Raw genomic sequence first — 21,428 nt, 5'->3', positions numbered from 1 at the left:
GGCGGATCAATGACTTACGGTTAGTAAACTTTTTTCTTTTGGGGGAGTGTAGGTAAATTTAAAAAATCTAATCTTGTTTTTATCTCTTTTAACAGGACAAAGGAGATGATGAGGGCCTACACTTGGACATCGTCTCCACACATGCAGGATCAACAAATTAAGGTAAGTAAACTTTTATTTCAAGGAGGAACGTAAATTGACCAAAATCTAATCTTGTTTTATTTCTTTTTACAGGACATAGAAGATGATGAGAGCCCCCTCTTGGAAATAGACTACAATGGGCGGATCAACGACTTACGGTTAGTAAACTTTTTCCTTTTGGGCGAGTGTAAGTAAATTTAAAAAATCTAATCTTGTTTTTATTTCTTTTTTTCAGGACAAAAAAGATTATGGGGGCCTCCACTTGGACATCGACACCACACATGCAGGAACAACAAATTAAGGTTAGTAAACTTTTATTTTGAGGAGAGAGGTAAATTGAACAAAATCTCATCTCATTTTTATTTCTTTTTACAGGACATAGAAGATTATGGGGGCCTCCACCTGGAAATAGACTACAATGGGCGGATCAACGACTTACGGTTAGTAAACTTTTTTCTTTTGGAGGAGTGTACATGTAGGTAAATTTAAAAAATCTAATCTTATTTTTATTTCTTTTTACAGGACATAGAAGATGATGAGGGCCACCACTTGGACATCGTCTCCACACATGCAGGATCAACAAATTAAGGTTAGTAAACTTTTATTTTTAGGAGGAAGGTAAATTGAACAAAATCTGATCTTGTTTTTATTTATTATTACAGGACATAGAAGATTTTGAGTGCATGCACATGGAAATAGACTACAATGGGTGGATCAACGACTTACGGTTAGTAAACTTTTTTCTTTTGGTGGGAGCGTAGGTAAATTAAACAAAATCTAATCTTGTGTTTATTTCTTTTTACAGGACATAGAAGATGATGAGGGCCACCACTTGGACATCGTCTCCACACATGCAGGATCAACAAATTAAGGTTAGTAAACTTTTATTTTGAGGAGAAAGGTAAATTGAACAATATCTAATCTTGTTTTTATTTCTTTTTACAGGACATAGAAGATGATGAGGGCCTCCACTTGGACATCGTCTCCACACATGCAGGATCAACAAATTAAGGTTAGTAAAGTTTTATTTTGAAGAGAAAGGTAAATTGAACAATATCTAATCTTGTTTTTATTTCTTTTTACAGGACATAGAAGATGATGAGGGCCTCCACTTGGACATTAAAGGGATAATAACTCTTCGTATGAGATCTATATTTCACACTAAAAACATTGTGAATAACTCATAGAAATATAATCTGTTTTACCACAAAAACAGCAGTTATAGCTATTATTCTGATATCTGCGCTTTTCTTTAGACCATGTGACATCCATTGATGGCTATAAGAGATTTTAAGAGATTTTGAAAAAAAACAAACTTTTTAGAAAAATACCAGGGACTAACTTTGAATGTAAAAATGGATTGATTAACCATTGGTAAGTATGAGAAAAAAATTTTTGTTTACTCTGGGAAAATTCATTTTTTGGCCGAAACGAAGAGTTATTATCCCTTTAACTACTCTTGGGATCAACAATTTAAGGTTAATAAATTTTATATATTGTGTATTTAGAGGCATTTCTCATAACTTGCGAAACACCAAATATAATTTAAGGAATGCATCGAATAGTGTACCCAGTTCATATCCATGTTGAGAATAACTGAAACATTTTGGACCATGGTCTATATGAGAAATATGCAAGGTTAATTTCTCATGAGAAACATTGGTATTGCCTACAGTTATTGTTGTCCACATTTCAGCCAGTCGTTTGGAATAAGTATTTATAAAATGTTTGCCTTTGATGACGGAGGAATTGTTTAGCATAGCATTCGAGAAAATCATAATTTAAGTCCTTTCCGTTACCCTTACTAATTCTAATCCTTTTCCTCCTGATGAATGCTGGGTGCACACAGTCATTCCTCAAGGGAGGATCGCATGTCACTGCTTTCCCGATTTTCTCAAGTGTGGTTGAGCAATAACTTTACATGAGTACATTTTATTCTCTAAATCAAAAATTATAAGTGGACATTTACTTGAGATTATACCAATGATCCAAACGATTCCAAAGCAAGCTTTCTTACTTGTTGTTGCACATTTTATGTAAAGTAAAGAGCAATAAAATAAAAGAATTGAATTAAAGTGTATATTTTTTATAACATTTGTTACAAAGGTGGGTCGATCATTTTCCTTAAAGAAGTTTTCCTTATTCATTAAAGAATTATTTGTTCCTGGGATGTTGAAAAAAATTAATCCAGAATGCAGTTTTTGAAGAGTATTAATTGCATATAAATAGACAATCTGCACCAATCTGCAATTTAACATTTGAAAATAAATAATAAATCGTGTTTCTCTTAATTCTGTATTCGATTTTTGTAATGTTTAATTAGAAATAAAGGTTAAAGCTTTCTGGTGTCATATTGTCTAATTTGTATTCATTGCTAGTAAAAGGCAAACAAAATTGTACTCCCCCCCCCCCCCCAATAAGAATGTTTGTTAATTTTGGCATTTTTATAGCTTTTTAGGAAAAGTGCCAGTTTTTCTTCCGTGACATTAAAAGGAGCTATTTAAGATACTAAAATGCAGAATGATGGTTACGGAAGTAATAATCGTGCAAGAAGCAGCTACCACCAAATTACTTTAGCTCCAAAATTGGTCTGATCTTTTCATCCAGAACTTGGTCAACTCCCGTTCAAGATAAATCCAAGGCAGTCTACTTAAAATTTAAATTGGTTTATAATATGAGTTATGTTCCTCTTGTTATAAATGCACTAAATGTTCTAAACCGTACCAAATGGCACCGTTAATTTGCCCTCCAAAATACCAAAATTTTTCAGGCCCTTCAGCGGGCCGCTAACCCCACGCCTAGTTTCCAGGGGGACGGGGGTCGGCTTTGCATCTGCGCCCCCCCCCCCTTCAAATAATACTGGATCCGCCCCTGTATCGTTATACCCACAAATAAACCGAGGTGTCTCCAGTTGTTACAAGTCTGTGACTGTGTTTTCTAGAAGAGCTTAGTGATCAGTGGTGATTGCGTTTTTAGCGTCTCAGCTACAGCACTTTAAATCCCAGTTTTAAAGGAAACTGACGTCAACTAATGCTCACTTAAGTAAATGCAATGAGAAGGAGATTCCACAGCGGCTGTGGTCTCACCACCGTAGAATGCAGTGGTCATACACTAGCTGATCATTATTTGGCTTTCAGATCTAAATGGAGGAGACGGGATTGTACTATGGTATCCTTTATCTTCTCTATTCCTTTTTCTATCAAGATCCATTTGAAACCCCATAAATTATTTTTATCAGAAACAAGCAGCTAGGTTTTATATAAGCAGCTAGATTATGATTGCCTGAATACTCAAATTACTTTTTATGTCGTGTCGAAATTGTATGTTATCTATGCATCACACGTACGGAGCATGATAGCTGGGATCTCTGATGATATTTTTTCTTAAATTAAGAAAAAAATTATTTTTGCACTGGACACTTTTTTTATCAGATGGCATTCTATGGTCGTCTGCGTATCTCCCTATCCTTCCTTCAATTCTCTTTTTTAAGATCAAAAGTCTTAACGTTATTCATAATCTTAATTCCGTTTATCCTGACCAAGAACAGGTGAAGTCATGTCCTCATTAAAATACACTGTAGCCCTTATCCATCTCGAAGAAAGACACTAGTATTGATTTTAATAGTATTTTATTTTTATTATTATTATTATTAGGAATGTATCAAACATAATTACTAGAACCAATAGGTCCACATTCGCCCAGATTAACGTCAGACTGGTTTTCAACATTCAACAGGTCCTTTCATTAGGAAAAAAAAAATCCTGAACATTCCAGCAATTTTTTATTCAAATTGTATTTTATCAAAGGTGAACAGCTCTGGTATATTGGTGTGGTTTATAGGTCCACATGTATGCTTATATTTACGACGAAAATCCAAAGGTTTTCACTTAATTGCTGTTCGCATGTGTCTTGGAGAAAACGATGAACTGATTATTAACGGAGAAACGGCTGTCACACGGCTCACGTGGATCAGCTCTCGTGCTCGTGCGGGGTTAAAGGTCATATCATCAGTAGGTCAGGGTCGTGTATAACTTGCCGCACTGAAACTAGTGAATCAGTACTACAAATGAAATCAGAACAAACGGACTATATTCTCCGAAAGACAGTTCCTAGAGATCGAGGGTGGAAACTTCATAAAGGTGAGTAATGCAGAACCAATACTCTCGATCATTTCTCGATCTTGAAGTGCAGTGCGCCGATATCACATTGTCAGAGCATGTGTCTGAGAATGAAGGTCTCTTCGTCACGTACTTGGATTGCCTTGTTGCCTGAGATCGTCGTTAACAAATCTGTGGATATGTTTGCCGGCTCTTTTTATCGCATTTCTAAGGTATGGGTTTGATTTTTAAAAAATCAGAAATAGTGACCATTGCGGATTTAACAGGATTCATGTTTTACTTAAATTAACAGGAGTTCTTACCGTCTTGACGCCTTGAAAAAATACGTTATTTTTTATGATTCTTTTGTAAAATTTAATTAAACATACTTTTCATCAGCATTTTAAAAATATCTTGTACATGAACAAGAACAAAATATGTTGATAGTATAAACAAAATATTTATTCCTTAAAACAATCTTTATTTCGTCTGTTATACTACAGTGAGCAACCAGAGATAAGACTGTACTGTTTGAACACGGGACAGTTTCGTCACGCTACACCCGTGTCGGCCTGCGGCACTTTGAGACAAATGTAAATTGTTAACCAGGCAGTAAAATGTCGCTTGTCAACGTGTAAATATTATTGATGTTCCTATACGTGTTAACTCTCTCTCGGATAATCCGGGAGTCTCCCGGATAGAGAACGAACCTCCCGGTCTCCCGTACGAGTAACCAAATCTCCCTGATAAAAGCGTCCTGTCTCAAATACACAAATTGTCCCCCAGAATAGTGGGGTGAGCTTTTGTAAACGTAATAATTCTCTCCTAATTCATTTTGGGGCAAATTTGAGCAAAATTTTAGAATCTCTCCAGATTTTAGTTTTCCGGAGGTTGGCATCTCTGTGTTCCAGGTAACGGTAATTTATTTCCTTTAGCTGATAGACCTAGAAACGAGCTACACTATTAAATTCCATGGTAATGCACCAATTGTTTTGTTAATTATATTTATTGCATGCACTGGTACATTGAACCTCTACTGAAATAATTTTAGTTGGATTTAATTTAATTGTCACAAGAAGCAGTATTAACCAGTAACATTGGTAGGCATGACAATTACACAGTGTAGATAAGGAGTGAAGCCATTGTTTTAACTCAAAGAAATAATACTAATCTCCAAAATCAAATGATTTTAATGAAAGCATTTATCTCATATAGTTCTCACAGCCAGAAAAAGATTAAAATGTGAATTTTCACCACTGTCATATTATGGTATGTGTAGGCCCTACAGTCTTCCCTCTCTGTCTTAAAAAAAAAAAAAAAAAAACTAAAATTCTGGTTACAGGTCTTACATGTATTTTTCATGATATGTGATTAGCAGTAGACTAACACATAACAGGGGCAGATCCAGAGATATTTTCTGACAGTCTTCCAAATTATCTTTGTTGTTTCAACCTTTCTTCCGACAGAAAAAAATAGATACCCGTCAATGTACACTTGAAAATCCGTCTTGCGGAAGACCCAGAAGACGGCCTAAATCCGCCCCTGCATAAGGTAGTCACCTGTCCAAGGTTAGCAGTCTAAAGGAAACTCATATTTTGAGTCTTTTTATGCATTTATCTTTTCAAAATATTTGAATCCATATTTATTTATTTATTTATTTATTTATTTATTTATTTAAATATATGTGTGTATTTTTCAGAATGATCTAAGAAGCTATGATTTCTGAGAGAAAAATTTAAACCATGAACATAAGTATTTATTAGCAAATGATATATGTTACTGCAGGCAAAGCAATGTTCTAGCAGTTGAGTAAACAGTCTTGATAGTCTCATTTTATTGATCATATTTAGACTGCTACAGTTGTTAGGGCTTTACGATAAGGGATGAATCTGATTGGCAACCAGATTTGTATGGTATAATGATACATTATTAGCAGCCTTTGGATTTACAACGTATATAATATATATCACGGAGAATATAGTTGATACACTATGGAAAAGTGCTCTACCCATGGTGACGGACCATGGGGAGCTAGTATAGAAAGACAAAAAACGAACAAGTTTCTCTCCATTATAATTTACATAAGTCCCTACAGCTGTTTCGGCTGCTTATCCAAATGACACCATACCTCATTGAGCAACTATATTTGGACTTTTAAGGACAAAAAATCAACTATGGACTGAAGTGGTCAATACTAAGGAAAGCACGACCATTTTCAAACATAACCAAATGGTGTCAGCTCTGCCTGTGGGAAAAGTTTTACATCATTACTGCGGAAAGACAGAAAACGCTGAACTCTAAAAATGAACTCGTCAGTAAATGCCGACACTCCAGAAAATAGTTGCTGAAAAACATTGATTATATGCACTAATTTTGAAAAGTTGCTTATATAATCACATTCTTTTATTATGTAATGTAACCGCATTCCTTTGTTACCTGTACGCGCGATGTAGCGCTAACGTATATTTTGAGCGACGTTTCACATTGACCATTTTTAATCAGTCTTTTTTTTGTATTTTGTTCTGTTTGCGCCCCTGACAAGGCTTCCGGGCCGAAACAGCTGTAGGGACTTATGTAAATTATAATGGAGAGAACAGTTTAACCTTGTTCATTTTTTGTCTTTATATATATATATATATATATATATATATATATATATATATATATATATATATATATATATATACACACACACACACACACGTTGCAAATCCAAAGGCTGCTAATAATGTATCATTATATGTATAATGTATGTATATAGTTTTAAACACTAACAAGAGCACTTAGAAAGCACAGACCTCTGCCGGGAAAAAGACAACTAAAATTAACAATTAATCAATCAATAAATCACTTAACCATTAATTTTTAATTGTGGACTGCAGGTTGGAGATTTTATCTTAAATTAAAGGTCTTTAATTTTTTATTCCTGTTGCATTCATTAAGTGTATCTTCAAAATATCCAATTATGCTTGAAACATAGCTCCAAGTTCATCATGTGATGTAATATTAGGATTTTTGGGGCAAAAACATCATTTTGGTTCCCTGATTTTCTCAGGCACCTGGAAAGCTATAAACATGCTTTTGATGGTATTATAACAAATGAACAAACTACTCTAAATGGGGTTCAGGGATTTTTTAAAAGACTGTTGATTTTATCTATAAAAATGTGATTTTTAGCCCTGTTTGGGCACTTCCCCCCCCTTAATTAATCAATCAATCAATTAATTACCTAACCATTAATTATTTAATTAATTCACACTTAACCATTGATTAATTTAAGGATCATCACCAAAATCTCATCATTTCTTCCTTGACACATTTATGACCTATCCTGTTAATTTCACCAAAATCCCTTTATTACTTTTTGCATAAAGCTGCTGATAGACAAACAAACAAACAGTAATGAAGAATGGTGGAGGTAATGTGGCCGTAGCAATACATGTAGTTCGACGGTTTATTGGTCCAAATATTCACTATAGAACCTTCAGACCAACGAACCCTTGATATTAAAACTGATGAAAATGTTACAATGTTGTGGACCAATGAACCTTCGGACCACTGAATCTTTGGACTATCGAGATGTCCCCGAGGTATTAATATTTGCCTTTGGGGCTGCTGTACACATCTATTTTATAATTTCAACTTTCAGCCTCGGGTCAAAATCTGCTTATGTACTAAACACAGCAGTGAACCTCAGAAATTTATTAATTACGTATATTATGTTTAATTTTATTATTTTACTCAAAATTACTGTGTGTGTGTCTGTCTGTATATGTGTGTGTATGTGTTATAGTGAGCATGTGAGAAGTTGGCTGTGTTTTAAATTTCAAGTTGTTGTATGCAAGAAGATATCTGATTTGCTATCCAAAAGCAGGTTAGAATGGACTTGTAGTTCATCTGGGTGCCACCAGGTGTGCTAGTGCCCTGGGTATTGAGGCCTGCATGCTGGATTTTTAAGGTGCCATATACATTGTTGTATAATAGTGAGTTTGGGACTGTTTACTCTTTGTTTGCTAAGATGTATTTTAGGACAACACATATCTTTTTTCATACATAATCTTCTTTTAGATTTTTATTATCAACAAAATGGCCTATTACTGAAGAGTATACTACAGGTATTTGCATATGAAAATATCCCAAAGTCATATGTTCTTCGTCTTCATACTCTCCAAAGATACTTATCTTTCAAAATTCAAACATAATAGAATGATAAAATCAGTCAAATAAAGTACCTGATGTAAATGTCTGACATCTGAGATGTACAAGAACATACTGTATTATGTACAGGAATACATGGCATTCTTAATTACTTATTTTTTCGGAGAAGATAGAGTTGGCTGAAAAATTTTGGATAGGAAGTCATTAACACCAGCATACATTTCCAGTTTTTACTTCACTTTGCTCCACGGACTTTCACACCCAACCCATAACAAATGACAAAAGTGTTCCAGCTGTTCCCTTACATCATCAGTGGTATTTTATATATAGATCTTTACTAGTAACACAGAGCCAATAGCTCTTACGGTAATTACTGAATGGGGAAAAATTGAGAATTTTACTTATACAGCATTTTTAAGTCATATTTTTTTTTAATTAGAACATTCCTATTGAGAGATAGCACCAAAATTAAAAAGCAGGCTACTTCATAGTTCTTTTCTGTGCAGGAAAAGGCACCACAAATATAATTTTTTTTGATTATGAAATTGTGTATCTAATGAAGAGATGGTGTAATTACCGTCATTGTAATTCATGTTTGGGATAATAGAAAATTCGACAACTAATGCTGTAGTTGGCATTATCATCACATTGTCCAATCCAGAGTTTTGTGTGGTTGGGGGGACAAGGGTGAAAAATAAATCCTTACTTTCCTTACTATCTGTTAACAGGCCTGTATATTTAACAATTTTAAGGATAGGTTCTTTTTCCAAAAAAAGTTGTTTTTTTTTTTTTTAACACATACCCTTACCTAGGACCAAGAACCTAGACACAGTTTTGATTTGAAAAGGGTGTTTTTGTACCCTCTGCCCCCCCCCCCCAAAAAAAAAAAAATAAAATAAAAAAAAAAATGACAATTTTTTTTTTTTAGATCAAAGTAGGAAACACCAATTCAAGCATAGCCTGCTGCTAGATCAAAGCATTTTCTGCTGAGCTGGTGTCTGTGACAGTGGACATTGTAAAAATTGAGCCTTCAGGGTCACAGGCAAACTACCATGGAGTTGTCATATTTCACAGAGCCCACAACCCGGCTGGACCGGGACAGCCAGCAGGACCGGGACAGGCAGCAGGACCAGGAGAGCCAGCGGGATCTGGACACACAGAGGGACAACCAACGAGAACAGGACACACCGCAGAAACAGGACACTCCACGAGAGCAGGAGCTCCAGCAGGATCAGGACACTCAACAGGACCAGGACATGCATTTGTTCCGTGACTTCAAACTGAAGAAGAGAAAAATTACAGATTTATTCCCAGGACTGCGTTTTGTGGAGCGTGCCAGATCTCCTGTAAGTGACATTGGAGATGGTGTCTCCACAGACAGTGGCTACGAAGGGACGTCCACTGAAGACGATGGTAGTCCAGCTGGCGAGCCCATGAACTCTGACCTTTGTCTGGACTCATCAATATCAGATAACAAAGATCTGTTGTCTTCTGATGGTGGTGTCCCACCGAAAGCAGATTTGCATTTACAGTCTGCAGTGTCCACAGAAAGGGATCGTAATGATATGTGTGAAGCCTGGAATGCAACAAGAAGAAATGCAACTGAGAACATGGCCCAAGGAGAAGATTGGGAACCATTGCCCAGACCACTACTTCAGGAAAGGTCACACAGTGCGCACTGCAGCACCTCTAATTCAAGTCGCTATCCTAATGTGGAGAACAACAAGCCTCTAGTCAGCCATGCCCTAGGGGATTATCGTAAAATTCCATCGATCAACCCTGACTTTGCTTCATTGAATAACTCACTGCCATGTTATGGATTCAGCCCTTCCATGGTGATGGCACCGTTGTTTTACAACCAGATGATCGCCATGCAGTGTTTTCCTAACATGACAGTCACTGCGGAAACATTAAGAAAAATGCCTGGGCCAAGTGCAACCTGGGGCTTTGAGAAGAGACCCAGAGTTGAGTCCTCTATAGAGCATCGATCAGGTGGCTTCAGTGTCCCTCAGTTTGGGGAGGCACCTGTCAGTGGCAGACCAGAAAGGGATGAGGACAATAAGGGTCAAGGAAACAGTCAAACGTCATCACCTTTCTCGAAAACTGATGTGGAAAGCATGGCTTATTGTCACCAGCAGTGCGATTCAGCAGGTGATTCCGAGAATGGAAGCCCAGGGGCTGCAAAAATAGCCACTTCGAAAACCGGCTGCGTCGAGGATCGTTCTGTATGTGGGATCTGCGGAGATCGTGGGTCTGGTTTACATTATGGGATTATTACTTGTGAAGGGTATGTACTAAAGATGCCAGTGATCTTCAACTATTTTCTTTTTTATTTCCGTAGATAATAAGTTCAGAGACAGTAAAAATAAAGTTTATTGAAATGAGAAAGGAGACTTCTTCTAAAATGTTCTTATTGTTATGAGCATATATTAAAGTTTGTTAGTTTTGTTTCATTTAGTGGTTCCATAAATGAATTGAAATAGATATCATAGTGATGCAGTGTATAGTTTTTAAACATTTTAGTTTTTGATTTGACAATTTTAGAACAAAATTGCACTTTCCAGACCATTCAGTTTCTCTTCTTTAGGTTTTGATTTGACAATGTTTGAACAAAATTGCACTTTCCAGAGCATTCAGTTTCGCTTCTTTAGATTTTGATTTGACAACTTTAGAACGAAATTGCACTTTCCAGAGCATCCAGTTTCTCTTCTTGACAACTGTAACCATGGAATTGTGAACATTCCTTGCCCTCTTCCAGGGCCACCAATAGTCACAAACGTATATAAAATATGTCTCTGGATAATTTATGGCAATTTTCTCTTCTGAGAGTAATGAAATGTGTCATTAATTAGCCAGAGACATGTGGTATCTGTGAATATCGAGTGAAAATTTATCTGTGGCCCTGGTAGAGGGTAAAGGTATCTAGTCATTGGGTTTTTAAAGGGATAATAACCCTTCGTGTGAGGTCTATATTTCACAATAAAAACATTGTGAATAACTCGTAGAAATATAATATATTCTGTTTTACGACAAAAACAGCAGTAATAGCCATTATTCTGATATCTGAGCTTGTCTTCAGACCACGTGACCTCCATTGATGGCTATACTGTGTTATAATCTCTTAAGAGATTTTAACAAAAAACCAAACTTTTTAGAAAAAAAACAGGGACTAACTTTGAATGTAAAAATGGATTCATTAACCATTGGTAAGTATGGGAAAATTGTTGTTTATTCCAGGAAAATTCATTTTTTGGCCAATACGAAGAGTTATTATCCCTTTAAGTACCACATGCTTTTCTCTACAACTAAAACAGATACGTCCTTAGCTACCATTTAACATGAATGAGGCTAATCTTGCTTGTTGGCCGTATCACCACTGTCATACTCTATTTGTACTTGTTTTCAGGTGTAAAGGGTTTTTCAAACGCACAGTCCAAAATCGTCGCATCTACTATTGTATAAGCCAAGGCCACTGTGATGTTAATAAACTGGAGAGAAATAAATGCCAGTATTGTCGCTTTAAGAAATGTCTTCAGCAGGGAATGGTTGTAGCAGGTAAGATAACAATAGAAAATTAATCATTAGATAGTGAACTTTAAATATCATTGAAAATAATTGATTTTACACAATCAGTAGCTGAAATTCACTTTATTCAAGCAACCTTTCTGAAAATGTGGAATAAATTAGATGAGGCAATGTTAAGATATGTTGTTTTTTTTTAATATTTACTCATATTGGTAGTTTTTGTATGTGTACAGTCTCAGCTTACTTTTAAAATACCCTTGGTTAAACATTCATTACTCTTTTAGGTAGCAAACCCCAGCTATTTAATGTAAAGTATGACAAAATTGGCTTTAAACACAGAGAGTTCTACCTGTAAATATGATGGATAAAATTTTTCTACTATTTAGATAGCTTAATTGAGCGAAGATTAATTTATTTAGTGGTCTACTGTGTTGAGAATATTTGGGCCATTTTACAAAAAATAACTAATGGATAATGTTTATAACCCTAACATAAAGGTACAATGGGGATCTCTACAGAGGTTCCAAGGATTGAAAAAAAGGCTAGATGATATTTTTCATTTTAAACTAATTTTAAAGTCAAAATTTGAAGATCTGAAAACAACAGTGCTTTTTTATGACTTGATAATTTTGATAGCCATTTCTTACAGATATTTTTCCTAGCAAAGACATGCAAATTTCCTGTGACCTTTTAGTTTCTCACATAAGGGCCAGGATATGCTGCAATCATAATTGAATCTATTAATCATTAAAGAAAATTTTTTGATGTAGCTGTTCGTGAGGACAGGATGCCAGGCGGCAGAACAACAGGACCAGTGTATGATCTTTATAAGGTAACGTGCCTGAAATACAGTCATGATGTGTGCATGTGTGTGAGTGCGTGTGTGTGAAATCATGCGAGTAGCTAAATTGATAAGGGGCTTGAAGTAATTATTATTTAATCATGGTTATATTTAATGGTGGTTTAAATGCAAGTTTATTGCAAGTAAGATGAAAGATAGAAGTTTGAGATAGTAAACCAATGAGTCTTCCAGTCTTGAAAAAAATATGTTTTTTTAAAACAAGCCTCAGCTCATACAGGACCATTGTATCAGTGATCTCTTGATCTTAATTTTAAATCAGATAAAAAGAAAGACAAAGAAAAAAGAAACAAAAGTTGCGAAGCGATACCAATCATCCGTCCAGCAACTATCTACTCTTTCCAAGCATAATGGATTCCTCGTCCCAGCACTACCCCCAGCCACTCGCAAGGTGCCGAGCGAAGGTGCTGTAGCCCAGTCATCCAGTCAAGATGCACGCTGGTTGACTGTACAGAGTCCCAACACTCTCCTTGTCAACCCAATCTTGTCAGCATTTCACATGCTTCAGTTATTAGTCAACATAGACAATCATGGCGAGCTCATGTCCATTTACTGTTCCAACCTTGCACCTGGAGACTCGGGCCAGATCATGCTGAATGATCGCAGCAAAGAGTACCAGAACAACCTGATGTGTTGGTTTAACAAACTGCAGTTCCAGAAGCAAGCACTGGTGAATCTGACTAAGGAGAAATGGCATCACGTCCTGTTGCTCTCTCTCTGTGCCCACCATTGTTGGAAACTAGACAGTAGCAACAGTGGTGGTGGCAAAGATGGGAAGTCCAACTCAAGTGGATGTGAGGCTGTTGTTTTACATCAGGGAAACTCATCATCCAATCATCAGCGCCATCTACATGAGGTTTGCATGCACAAAATTCAGCAGATGCTGAGCTGTGCCTTTCTGCGAACAGTTACCCAGAGTGAGATTCGTGCCGAGGCCGGAGACACAGTGGACCGTGTCGCGCAGGTGATGCAGGCCCTTTGTAAGCTGGCGCCAACCCTTGAGGAATATGTCTGCCTAAAACTGGTTCTTCTGCTCAATCTAGGTAAGCGCAGCAAACAAATCTTTACTCCTTTCATCCCTAAGCCCTGCATTGTGGTTGGAATTGCTTTGAAAGCTGACTTCATTAAGAGGAATAAGATCAATATACAAAAAGCAATTTGTTTCTCCATCTTTCTCTGTACAGCGTGTTCCAAACTTAGCTCTTAATTATCAGCATAGATTTTAACAAATTATGGCTTCCAGTTTTGAATCTACCAGTACATCATAATATGTCATGATTTGAAGGGATTCGAGTTCATGAACTAGTAGTCCAATTCATATTCTGAAATGAATACTGTAAAGATTATTTTAGGTGATATCTGCATTTATTAAGCATTGTTTGATTGAAAGGCATTTGGGATGAGTAATTTGCCTAAGAAAAAGGGTTTTAAAGTTATTTTTCAAGAAATGACAGGAGAATTTGCTTTTGGTGTAATTTCTGTAAAGTTTGATATCATTATCATTCCCAGAATTTGCAAAATATTCATTCGATTTTAACATTTTATTAATTATTTGATTAAATAATCAGTCAATAAATACAATGGTGGCAGCGGTTGTGCGAGATAGGGTTTGCGTCTTTCGGCATTTGGGGGGAGGAGTGTAGTGCCAGGGGCAGGTAGAACCAGCCGGGTAGCTCAGTAGGTAAGAGCACTCGCCCTGTAAGCGAGGGGTCCCGGGTTCGATTCCTGGTCTGGTCGGTGATTTTTCTGCACTCACCCCAAATCGCTACAATGGTTATTTGTTTATTTGATGAGAAATTTTTTGCATCCTTGATATTTGTCTATGACTCTTCCACCATTATTAACAGGTAACGTAATTCACAGCTTTCTTTTCCTGGCCCTTAATCATGATCACAGGAAAACACTTGTGACATGTAGATAACCTATAATCTGCTTTTTATTTTCCAGCTGAAGGCGAAGAGGCAGAAGAAGAGAGACAAGCCTTACAAGATCAGTTTGTTCAGATACTTCAGGAGGTCATCGAGATCAAGCACCCTCAAAGGTCAATGCGTCTTGGTCGCCTGTTGCTATGGATACCTCAGATTGAGGCTGCGGCTAATCAGCTGTTGCAGAGCAATTTAATTCACATCCCTTTTTTATGTTAAAAGGTAATGTTTTTTTTCAAAAATCACTGCATGTCCTGTCCCTGCACTTGGATTATTTTGTACCATTTTTAATTAAACAAAGTAAAAATATCTGCCAATTTCCTCATATTTGCAATACACAATATAACAATTGATAGTCCTGAGCACCTCCAAAATCTAATCTTTTGTTACTTAAAGCACCTTTGATAGTTTTTAAAAGGAGAATGAAAATATGTCTGTAACATTTACGTTGCTAACATGCAGATAAAAAGACAGAACCAAAAACATAAATTCCTTGACAAAGGTAACTATGTTCTAAATGAATCTTAAACCTCCATCTGTCCTCCTGACATTTAACATAGTCATGTGCTGCACAGAAGGGGGAGTTTCATATTACGCCCTTGTACTTTGTCAAATTTAATACAAGGGCATAATATGAAACTCCCCCTAATGTCTGATGAAGGCCTTTGACCAGGTCGGCCATAAGCTAACAGTATGAAAATATTTCGGCTTGTGTTCGATATTTCTCATGTATGATCCAACTACCAAGCTAATGAACATTTTTGCTCAAGTCATAATTCACTTTCAAGTCATACACCGTGCTATTTGCATTACTTTCAAGTAATATGTTTCATTATACCCAAAAGCTCTCTGTAAATAAAAATATAACTCAAAAGTTAAGCGACCAGAATGCCTTGAGAGTCTATAACCATCCATGAGGCTAATGAGACCTTGTCTTGTAATAGTGACACCATTATACTTGGAAGTCACTATCCTGCTAGAGATTAAGACTGCATTCCCACAGATTTAGATCGATCCATCTGGATGGACCTAACTACCTAGGGGTTCATGCTAAATTGCTGTCAGCCGAGCGTGCACTATAGTTAATTACCCCCTTACAGCTTTTAGTAGGCGAACCAGACATTTACGCCGGTTAAGCTGACACCAATCTAGTGAGGCTCCCCAGGGGGATAGGTCAATCTAAAAATCTGTGGGAATGCAGTCTAATATGCGTAGTGCTGCTTTTCATATTGAGGAAATTTTCAACACTTAATGAAAACTTACTAATACCAATACTTGGGCCATTGTCAGACACACTGAAGTAAGGAGACATTGTTTAGTGAACAGTCTAGTGCTAACTTTAATTCATTTTTTCTCAAGATCATAGATCATTACTAAGTAAACATAGGAACTGAAAAAGCCACGCATTCTGAGAGCTGTAAACAACCCACGGAGAAGATGAAATTTGGCTGACCCACTTGAATGCTTGTTGCATAATCCCTGCAGGGAATCTTTTCAGTGTCTAATCGGGAATTAAGCATCAAGCTTTTCAGTCGGTGGCCATATTTGATCCGTGGATCTGTTAGTCCGCTGTTCTGAATGTGCTCTTTGTCTATGGATCAAATTGTTTTAGTCTTATTTTGTACACTAGTGGGCTTGATTTGGTCTTAAAGTGCAATTTAAGAACACAAATAGTCTTACATGATCTTAAAACATGAGTAAGACCATTTCTAGTCTGACAGCCAATTAAGTTGTCTCCCCTTACACATTCTCCTATTGTGAGCAGAGGTGTCCTCTATTGTAAGGGGAGGTATCCCCTGTTGTGAGGGGAGGAAACTGCTTGACCACTGAAGTAGATCATTTTTGATCTTAAAAGCAGATTCAGTCCATTTTAAGACTACTGTTGTAATGATTAAGATCATGTAAGATAGCATTCACAACGAGTTGAGCCAGGCTTTACAAATCCTGGGGACTAAATATGGCGGTCGTACATGAAAGAAAAACCGCCTAATCTTTTAATAGTCTCTCCGCCTCTCACACGCCTCCCCACACGTCGTCCCTGCGGGGGGATAGTCATTAAATCTCGGCTCCATTGGGATGACACATTGGGATCACAACTCGTTGTGAATGCGATCTAAGATCACTTGTGAATTTAAATTGCACTTTAAGACCAAATCTAGCCCACTAGTGTGTACATATGGTAAATACTGCATGTTATTTTTTACAGAGAAGCCACTTCATGGCAAAGAAACCTCTGAAGTTGAATTTAGCCGATCATCTTGACTTGGGATGCTGTTTGGGAAATAACAGACTGACAATATCCGCAATTGTAAAGGTGATGATATTTTCTTAATACTAGTGTAGTAAAAGTGAGTACCGAGCAGTAACGTCATATTACGCAGAAAGTTAATATGGGACTGCTATAATATGTTAGCACCTGAGCGTATCTGGTTAACACTTTGATAGTTGATTTTGTACAGTATCTGTAACAGTGGGAACCACTGTAGGTTATGTTTTTTAGCAGGCAACCCAAGGTTGCAATCTCTTCACACAGATGGAGATTTTAAACATATCTGGCTTGAATATACTGATGTTAATATTTGAAAATCCATTTTATTGCACAATAAACAAGTAATTTTTAAATTTGAAAATAGTTTCATTGGATCTTAGTTTTGATAGTCAGAAAGGTTTCATATATGCTAGATCCTGAAATTTGATTTACCTGTTGACTGTTTTGTCTGTTCACTCTGACAGACTTGGTCACAACTGAATTACCTGTTCAGGTGAAGGTGAACAGGTAATTATCTCAGTATTGATGATGACTTGTTAGCCCCTCTCGCCCCCTCCCCCCAGGGTGGGTTTGACAATGTCGTCATACACATGGGACAGCTTGTGTGCTCCTTCATCTCTGTTCATGGTGTGTTTCTTCCTTCTTATCCAGATCGATTCCAAAACTTTGTGCTTGCTGTAGTCATTTTCACCGGTTAGCACCTTTACATTGTCCCATTTTGGCACATGGTTGTTATCTGACATATGATCTGTGATGGCAGATTTGTGTAGAACTCCTGTCGACATAGAGCATTTGGATCTGGTGTTAACTCCCTCACCTACATTTTCCTTTACATCTTTCTTGTGTTCCTTTAGGCCACACTTTTTATTTTTATGGATGACATCCTCTGGGTACCCCAAAATTGGTGCGAGAGGGCGAAAAAAAAAAAAAAAACAGCCCCCCCAAAAAAATACTGCTTAAGTAAAGGAATGCTGTCAGTACACAGCTGGAAACACAAATTTTACCACAGAAACACGTATCAAACTAACAATATGTCTTTATCCATGCTCTCAAAATATTAAAGCATTGTGAATACTTCGTAGAAATGTAAAAAAAAAGTCATGAATATATATACTTCATATTACCAAATCTATTTAAGGTTATTTCATGCCTTCAGTTGGTATAGCAATCAATAAAACAAATATTAATCAAAGAGTGTGTCTTTATTTGTATTCTCAGAATGTTAAAGCATTTTGAACACTTCACAGAAATGTTTAAAAAATGATGCAAAGATATGCTTAATACTACCAAATCTATTAAAGGTCATTTCGGATGATGCCATTTTGTCTACTTCAACTCACACGAGGCAGCCAAACTGTCAGGTGGCCTGTCCGACCTTCAGCCCACCAAATACCTCTACACCCTTGTTGACCCTTTTTTCGCTACAGAAAACCTGGTATTAATGTGCTGCTTTGTATAGAATGTCACAGAAATTTTTCGGGCGAAATTTTTCAGCCTTTCGCACAATTGTAAAAAGGTGATATCTCCATGCCCAATATCAATGGCATACCAATCAAAAACGACGGCGCCCGTTCTCTTTATGACTTTTATTGTTGTGTAATTTGAAAGTAATCCTAGAGATGAATTTGACGGCAAAGCGGCCGCATTTCCACGTGGCGATAATACGCATGCGCAGAAAGCTCATTTCCTGGCAAATTCAATAACGACGTTTGCAACAACCGACTTCGTTGGGGGCTGGGGGGGGGATTTTTTTTTTTTTTTTTTGGAGAACGGGCAAAAATCGGTGCGCGCGCGCGTGGCCTTAGTCTTGTTTCTAATTTTCCCGTCTCTCCAACATAGACTCTGTCACAGCTCCCACACCCGATATGATATACTACTCCACACTTCTTGTTGTCTTCTATCTTATCTTTTGGATGTACAAGAAAGTTTCTGAGTTTTGCGTGTGGTTTGAATGTTTTCCTTCCTCATTGCATTCATGATTTTCTCTGATATTCCTTTCACATATGGGATTGTAACTTGTCCTTTGGATTTTTCCACTTTCTGGTCTTTCTTATTTTTGGATATCTTACTTCCTGATCTTTTCATTTCCATTTGATGTTTCACCTTCTTTATTGTCCATTTTGGGTAATTACATTGTTTCAATGCTTCTTTTATGATGTTTTCTTCTTCCATCCTGTCCTCTGGTTCGGTCACTAGTTCGTAACAGCGATCTAACAATGTTCTTACCACTGCCAATTTGTGTAATACTGGAAGGTGGGATGTGAAATCCAGATACTGGTTGGTGTGAGTTGGTTTTCTGTACACTTTGGTTTTTATGGATCCATCTGCTTTGACTATAATGTCTGTGTCCAAGAAAGCTATGTGGTTGTCCTTCATTTCTTCATTGGTGAATTTTATGCTGTTGGAGAGGTCATTGCTATTCATGTGTTGGTAATTCAGTTGTGACCAAGTCTGTCAGAGTGAACAGACGAAACAGTCAACAGGTAAATCAAATTTCAGGATCTAGCATAAATGAAACCTTTCTGACTAAGTAATTTTTACTTATTGAAGAACCATTGTGTCATCCAATCCATATGTTCCTGATGCCTTATCTGTACTTCAGTCTCCTGATATACTAGAATTAGAATGACTTGATTCATCAACACTGGGAAGAAAATTTTTAAGTGTTGTTATTAGATCTATGGGAGAAACATCAAAAACATACTTTACTAGTATATACACTGTACAATCTCCCCTTGGTTACCAGCCAACATTCCCATTAATTAATATTACCAGGTCAGATCAACTGGCTTCAGGGAGTATTTGCTACCTTCAGTTCAAGTGAAGTTTGTTATCTTGGTAAATATATTTATATCTGCTCATGTCTGTTACTAAATTTTTATGTGTATTGAAAGTCATATTGATTAAAACTACATGCTAATTAGGTCAAAATGTAAAAACTTAAAAGGATTATTTATGGTTACTGAAAATTAATATATTATTGTTTATGTGATATCTGTGTGAATACATTTTCGTCTTTATTAAAAGACAAGGTAAGTTGCTGTGAACATGTTTTATTGTTACTGTCATAGTAGCTACATTAAAGTAAATAGACAATATGTTTATGATCAAGATCTAAATATATATTCATTTACTGTATTTATTTATTTATTAAAAGACTTAGTGGTGCTTGCTGCATCCAAATTACTTCAGTCAATAACCTTTCATTTTTCTTTCTGTGCAATATGTTCATTTGAAGAGATGTCTATCCTATTGCTTCACAACAAATGATTTATGAGAGAAAAGCCTCTCAGATGAAAATAAGCCTGAATAATAAGATGCTATGAAATATGTAATTGATCATATATAAATATAATTTAGTTTTGTAATGAGCACAATTATTTAATGTTTTAATGATTTGAAGTTCATTGTTTGATTCTGCTGTGTAGAATGCCAGAGGCAAATGCTCAGTTTTGAGAGACAGAGTGTAAGGTACTTTCTTAGCATATGTTAGTGACAATTTGTCATAACCAAAAGTATGACAGAATGGTGTGTCACCCGATATGTTCCTCCTTTTGATTCTCAATCACAATCCCCCCCCCAAAAAAAAGAAAGAAAAAAGAAAAAAGAAAGAAAATGATAAAACAAGCAAAACGCGACACAACTTTTAAATTGCCTTATTCTGTTTTATATATTTACCCAGCAGAATAAGGCAAACACGTTTTATCCTTGTGCCCCCCCCCCTCTCCCCTTAACAAAATTCTTGATTGGTAAGTGTCATCACATTCTTACTCTGTGTGATATTTACCCAGGTACTGGAACATAATTACATACAGTTATTTTGGGGAAGTGCTTTTTCCAGATCTAAGGGCTTAAACCAACTTTACACTGGACCGTGTCCTTTCTGTGCCCTTTGTGTAACCATGAAACTGGCGTCGCTGTGGTCAAAGAAAGGAGGCACAAGCATCACAGAATGAATGCTCAATGATTGGCCAGTTGTTGGCACATGAAGTATTATATTTTTTTCCCTCAAACAGGGCCGTACTACGAGATACAGAAAAGACACCATCCAGTGTAAAGGGAGCTTTAACAAAATTTTGGATTGGCAAGATTGATCACGTTCATACTCTGTGATATTCACAAAGGTGCTTGAACATAATTACATACAGCTATTTCTGGAAAGTTCTTTTCCCAGTTCTTAGGGATTATATTAGCACTAACTAGCAAGTGTGATGAGCTATGAACACCTGTTATGACAGGTTAGCCCATCGTAGAGAAAGTTCGTCTACTCAAAAACTCTCTGAGATATTATTTGAGAAATATGGTAAAAAAGTATTAATTTTAACAAAGTTGATGAACATTCCATTCTCTCGGTAAACAATTTCATGAAGTCATGCTTTATGATCACGTTATAGTGTTATATTAATTAGTACCACCAGCGTGTACGCTGGCAGTACTTATGGTACCATAGCCCT

General features: G+C 36.6%; 2 protein-coding genes across 3 annotated transcripts; one reads left to right on the top strand and one right to left on the bottom strand.

The window, feature by feature from the left end:
• Nucleotides 1–4,090: 4,090 nt before the first annotated feature.
• Nucleotides 4,091–17,340, top strand: LOC106178547 (uncharacterized). Of its 2 annotated transcripts, none has more exons than XM_013561765.2 (7): nt 4,091–4,280; nt 9,325–10,683; nt 11,803–11,951; nt 12,692–12,753; nt 13,043–13,823; nt 14,728–14,927; nt 16,912–17,340. In XM_013561765.2, the coding sequence occupies exons 2-6, from the start codon at nt 9,449–9,451 to the stop codon at nt 14,922–14,924; spliced, it is 2,424 nt and encodes an 807-aa protein (XP_013417219.2). In that variant the 5' UTR covers nt 4,091–4,280; nt 9,325–9,448; the 3' UTR covers nt 14,925–14,927; nt 16,912–17,340. The 2 variants fall into 2 exon arrangements, with proteins under 2 accessions (XP_013417219.2, XP_086864045.1); XM_087007919.1 differs by lacking the exon at nt 4,091–4,280 and adding an exon at nt 4,326–4,471.
• Nucleotides 17,341–18,876: 1,536 nt separating this feature from the next.
• Nucleotides 18,877–19,398, bottom strand: LOC147762965 (uncharacterized). Its single transcript, XM_087007978.1, has one exon. It carries the CDS (start codon nt 19,396–19,398, stop codon nt 18,877–18,879), a length of 522 nt encoding a protein of 173 aa, XP_086864104.1.
• Nucleotides 19,399–21,428: the final 2,030 nt, after the last annotated feature.

This window comes from Lingula anatina, chromosome 3, assembly GCF_051362555.1.
Source record: "Lingula anatina isolate TDL-2025a chromosome 3, LinAna3.0, whole genome shotgun sequence".
Lineage (NCBI taxonomy): Eukaryota > Metazoa > Brachiopoda > Lingulata > Lingulida > Lingulidae > Lingula > Lingula anatina.
This window is presented reverse-complemented; position numbering and strand designations above follow the sequence as displayed.

What these genes read in the sequence shown, in the direction of transcription:
- LOC147762965 (XM_087007978.1), bottom strand. Translation starts at nt 19,398, where the DNA reads ATGAATAGCAATGACCTCTCCAACAGCATAAAATTCACCAATGAAGAA.
- LOC106178547 (XM_013561765.2), top strand. Translation starts at nt 9,449, where the DNA reads ATGGAGTTGTCATATTTCACAGAGCCCACAACCCGGCTGGACCGGGAC. An exon ending in CAGTGTATGATCTTTATAAG is followed by an intron (nt 12,754 to 13,042) that starts GTAACGTGCCTG and finishes ATTTTAAATCAG; the next exon opens with ATAAAAAGAAAGACAAAGAA. An exon ending in GGTTCTTCTGCTCAATCTAG is followed by an intron (nt 13,824 to 14,727) that starts GTAAGCGCAGCA and finishes TTTATTTTCCAG; the next exon opens with CTGAAGGCGAAGAGGCAGAA.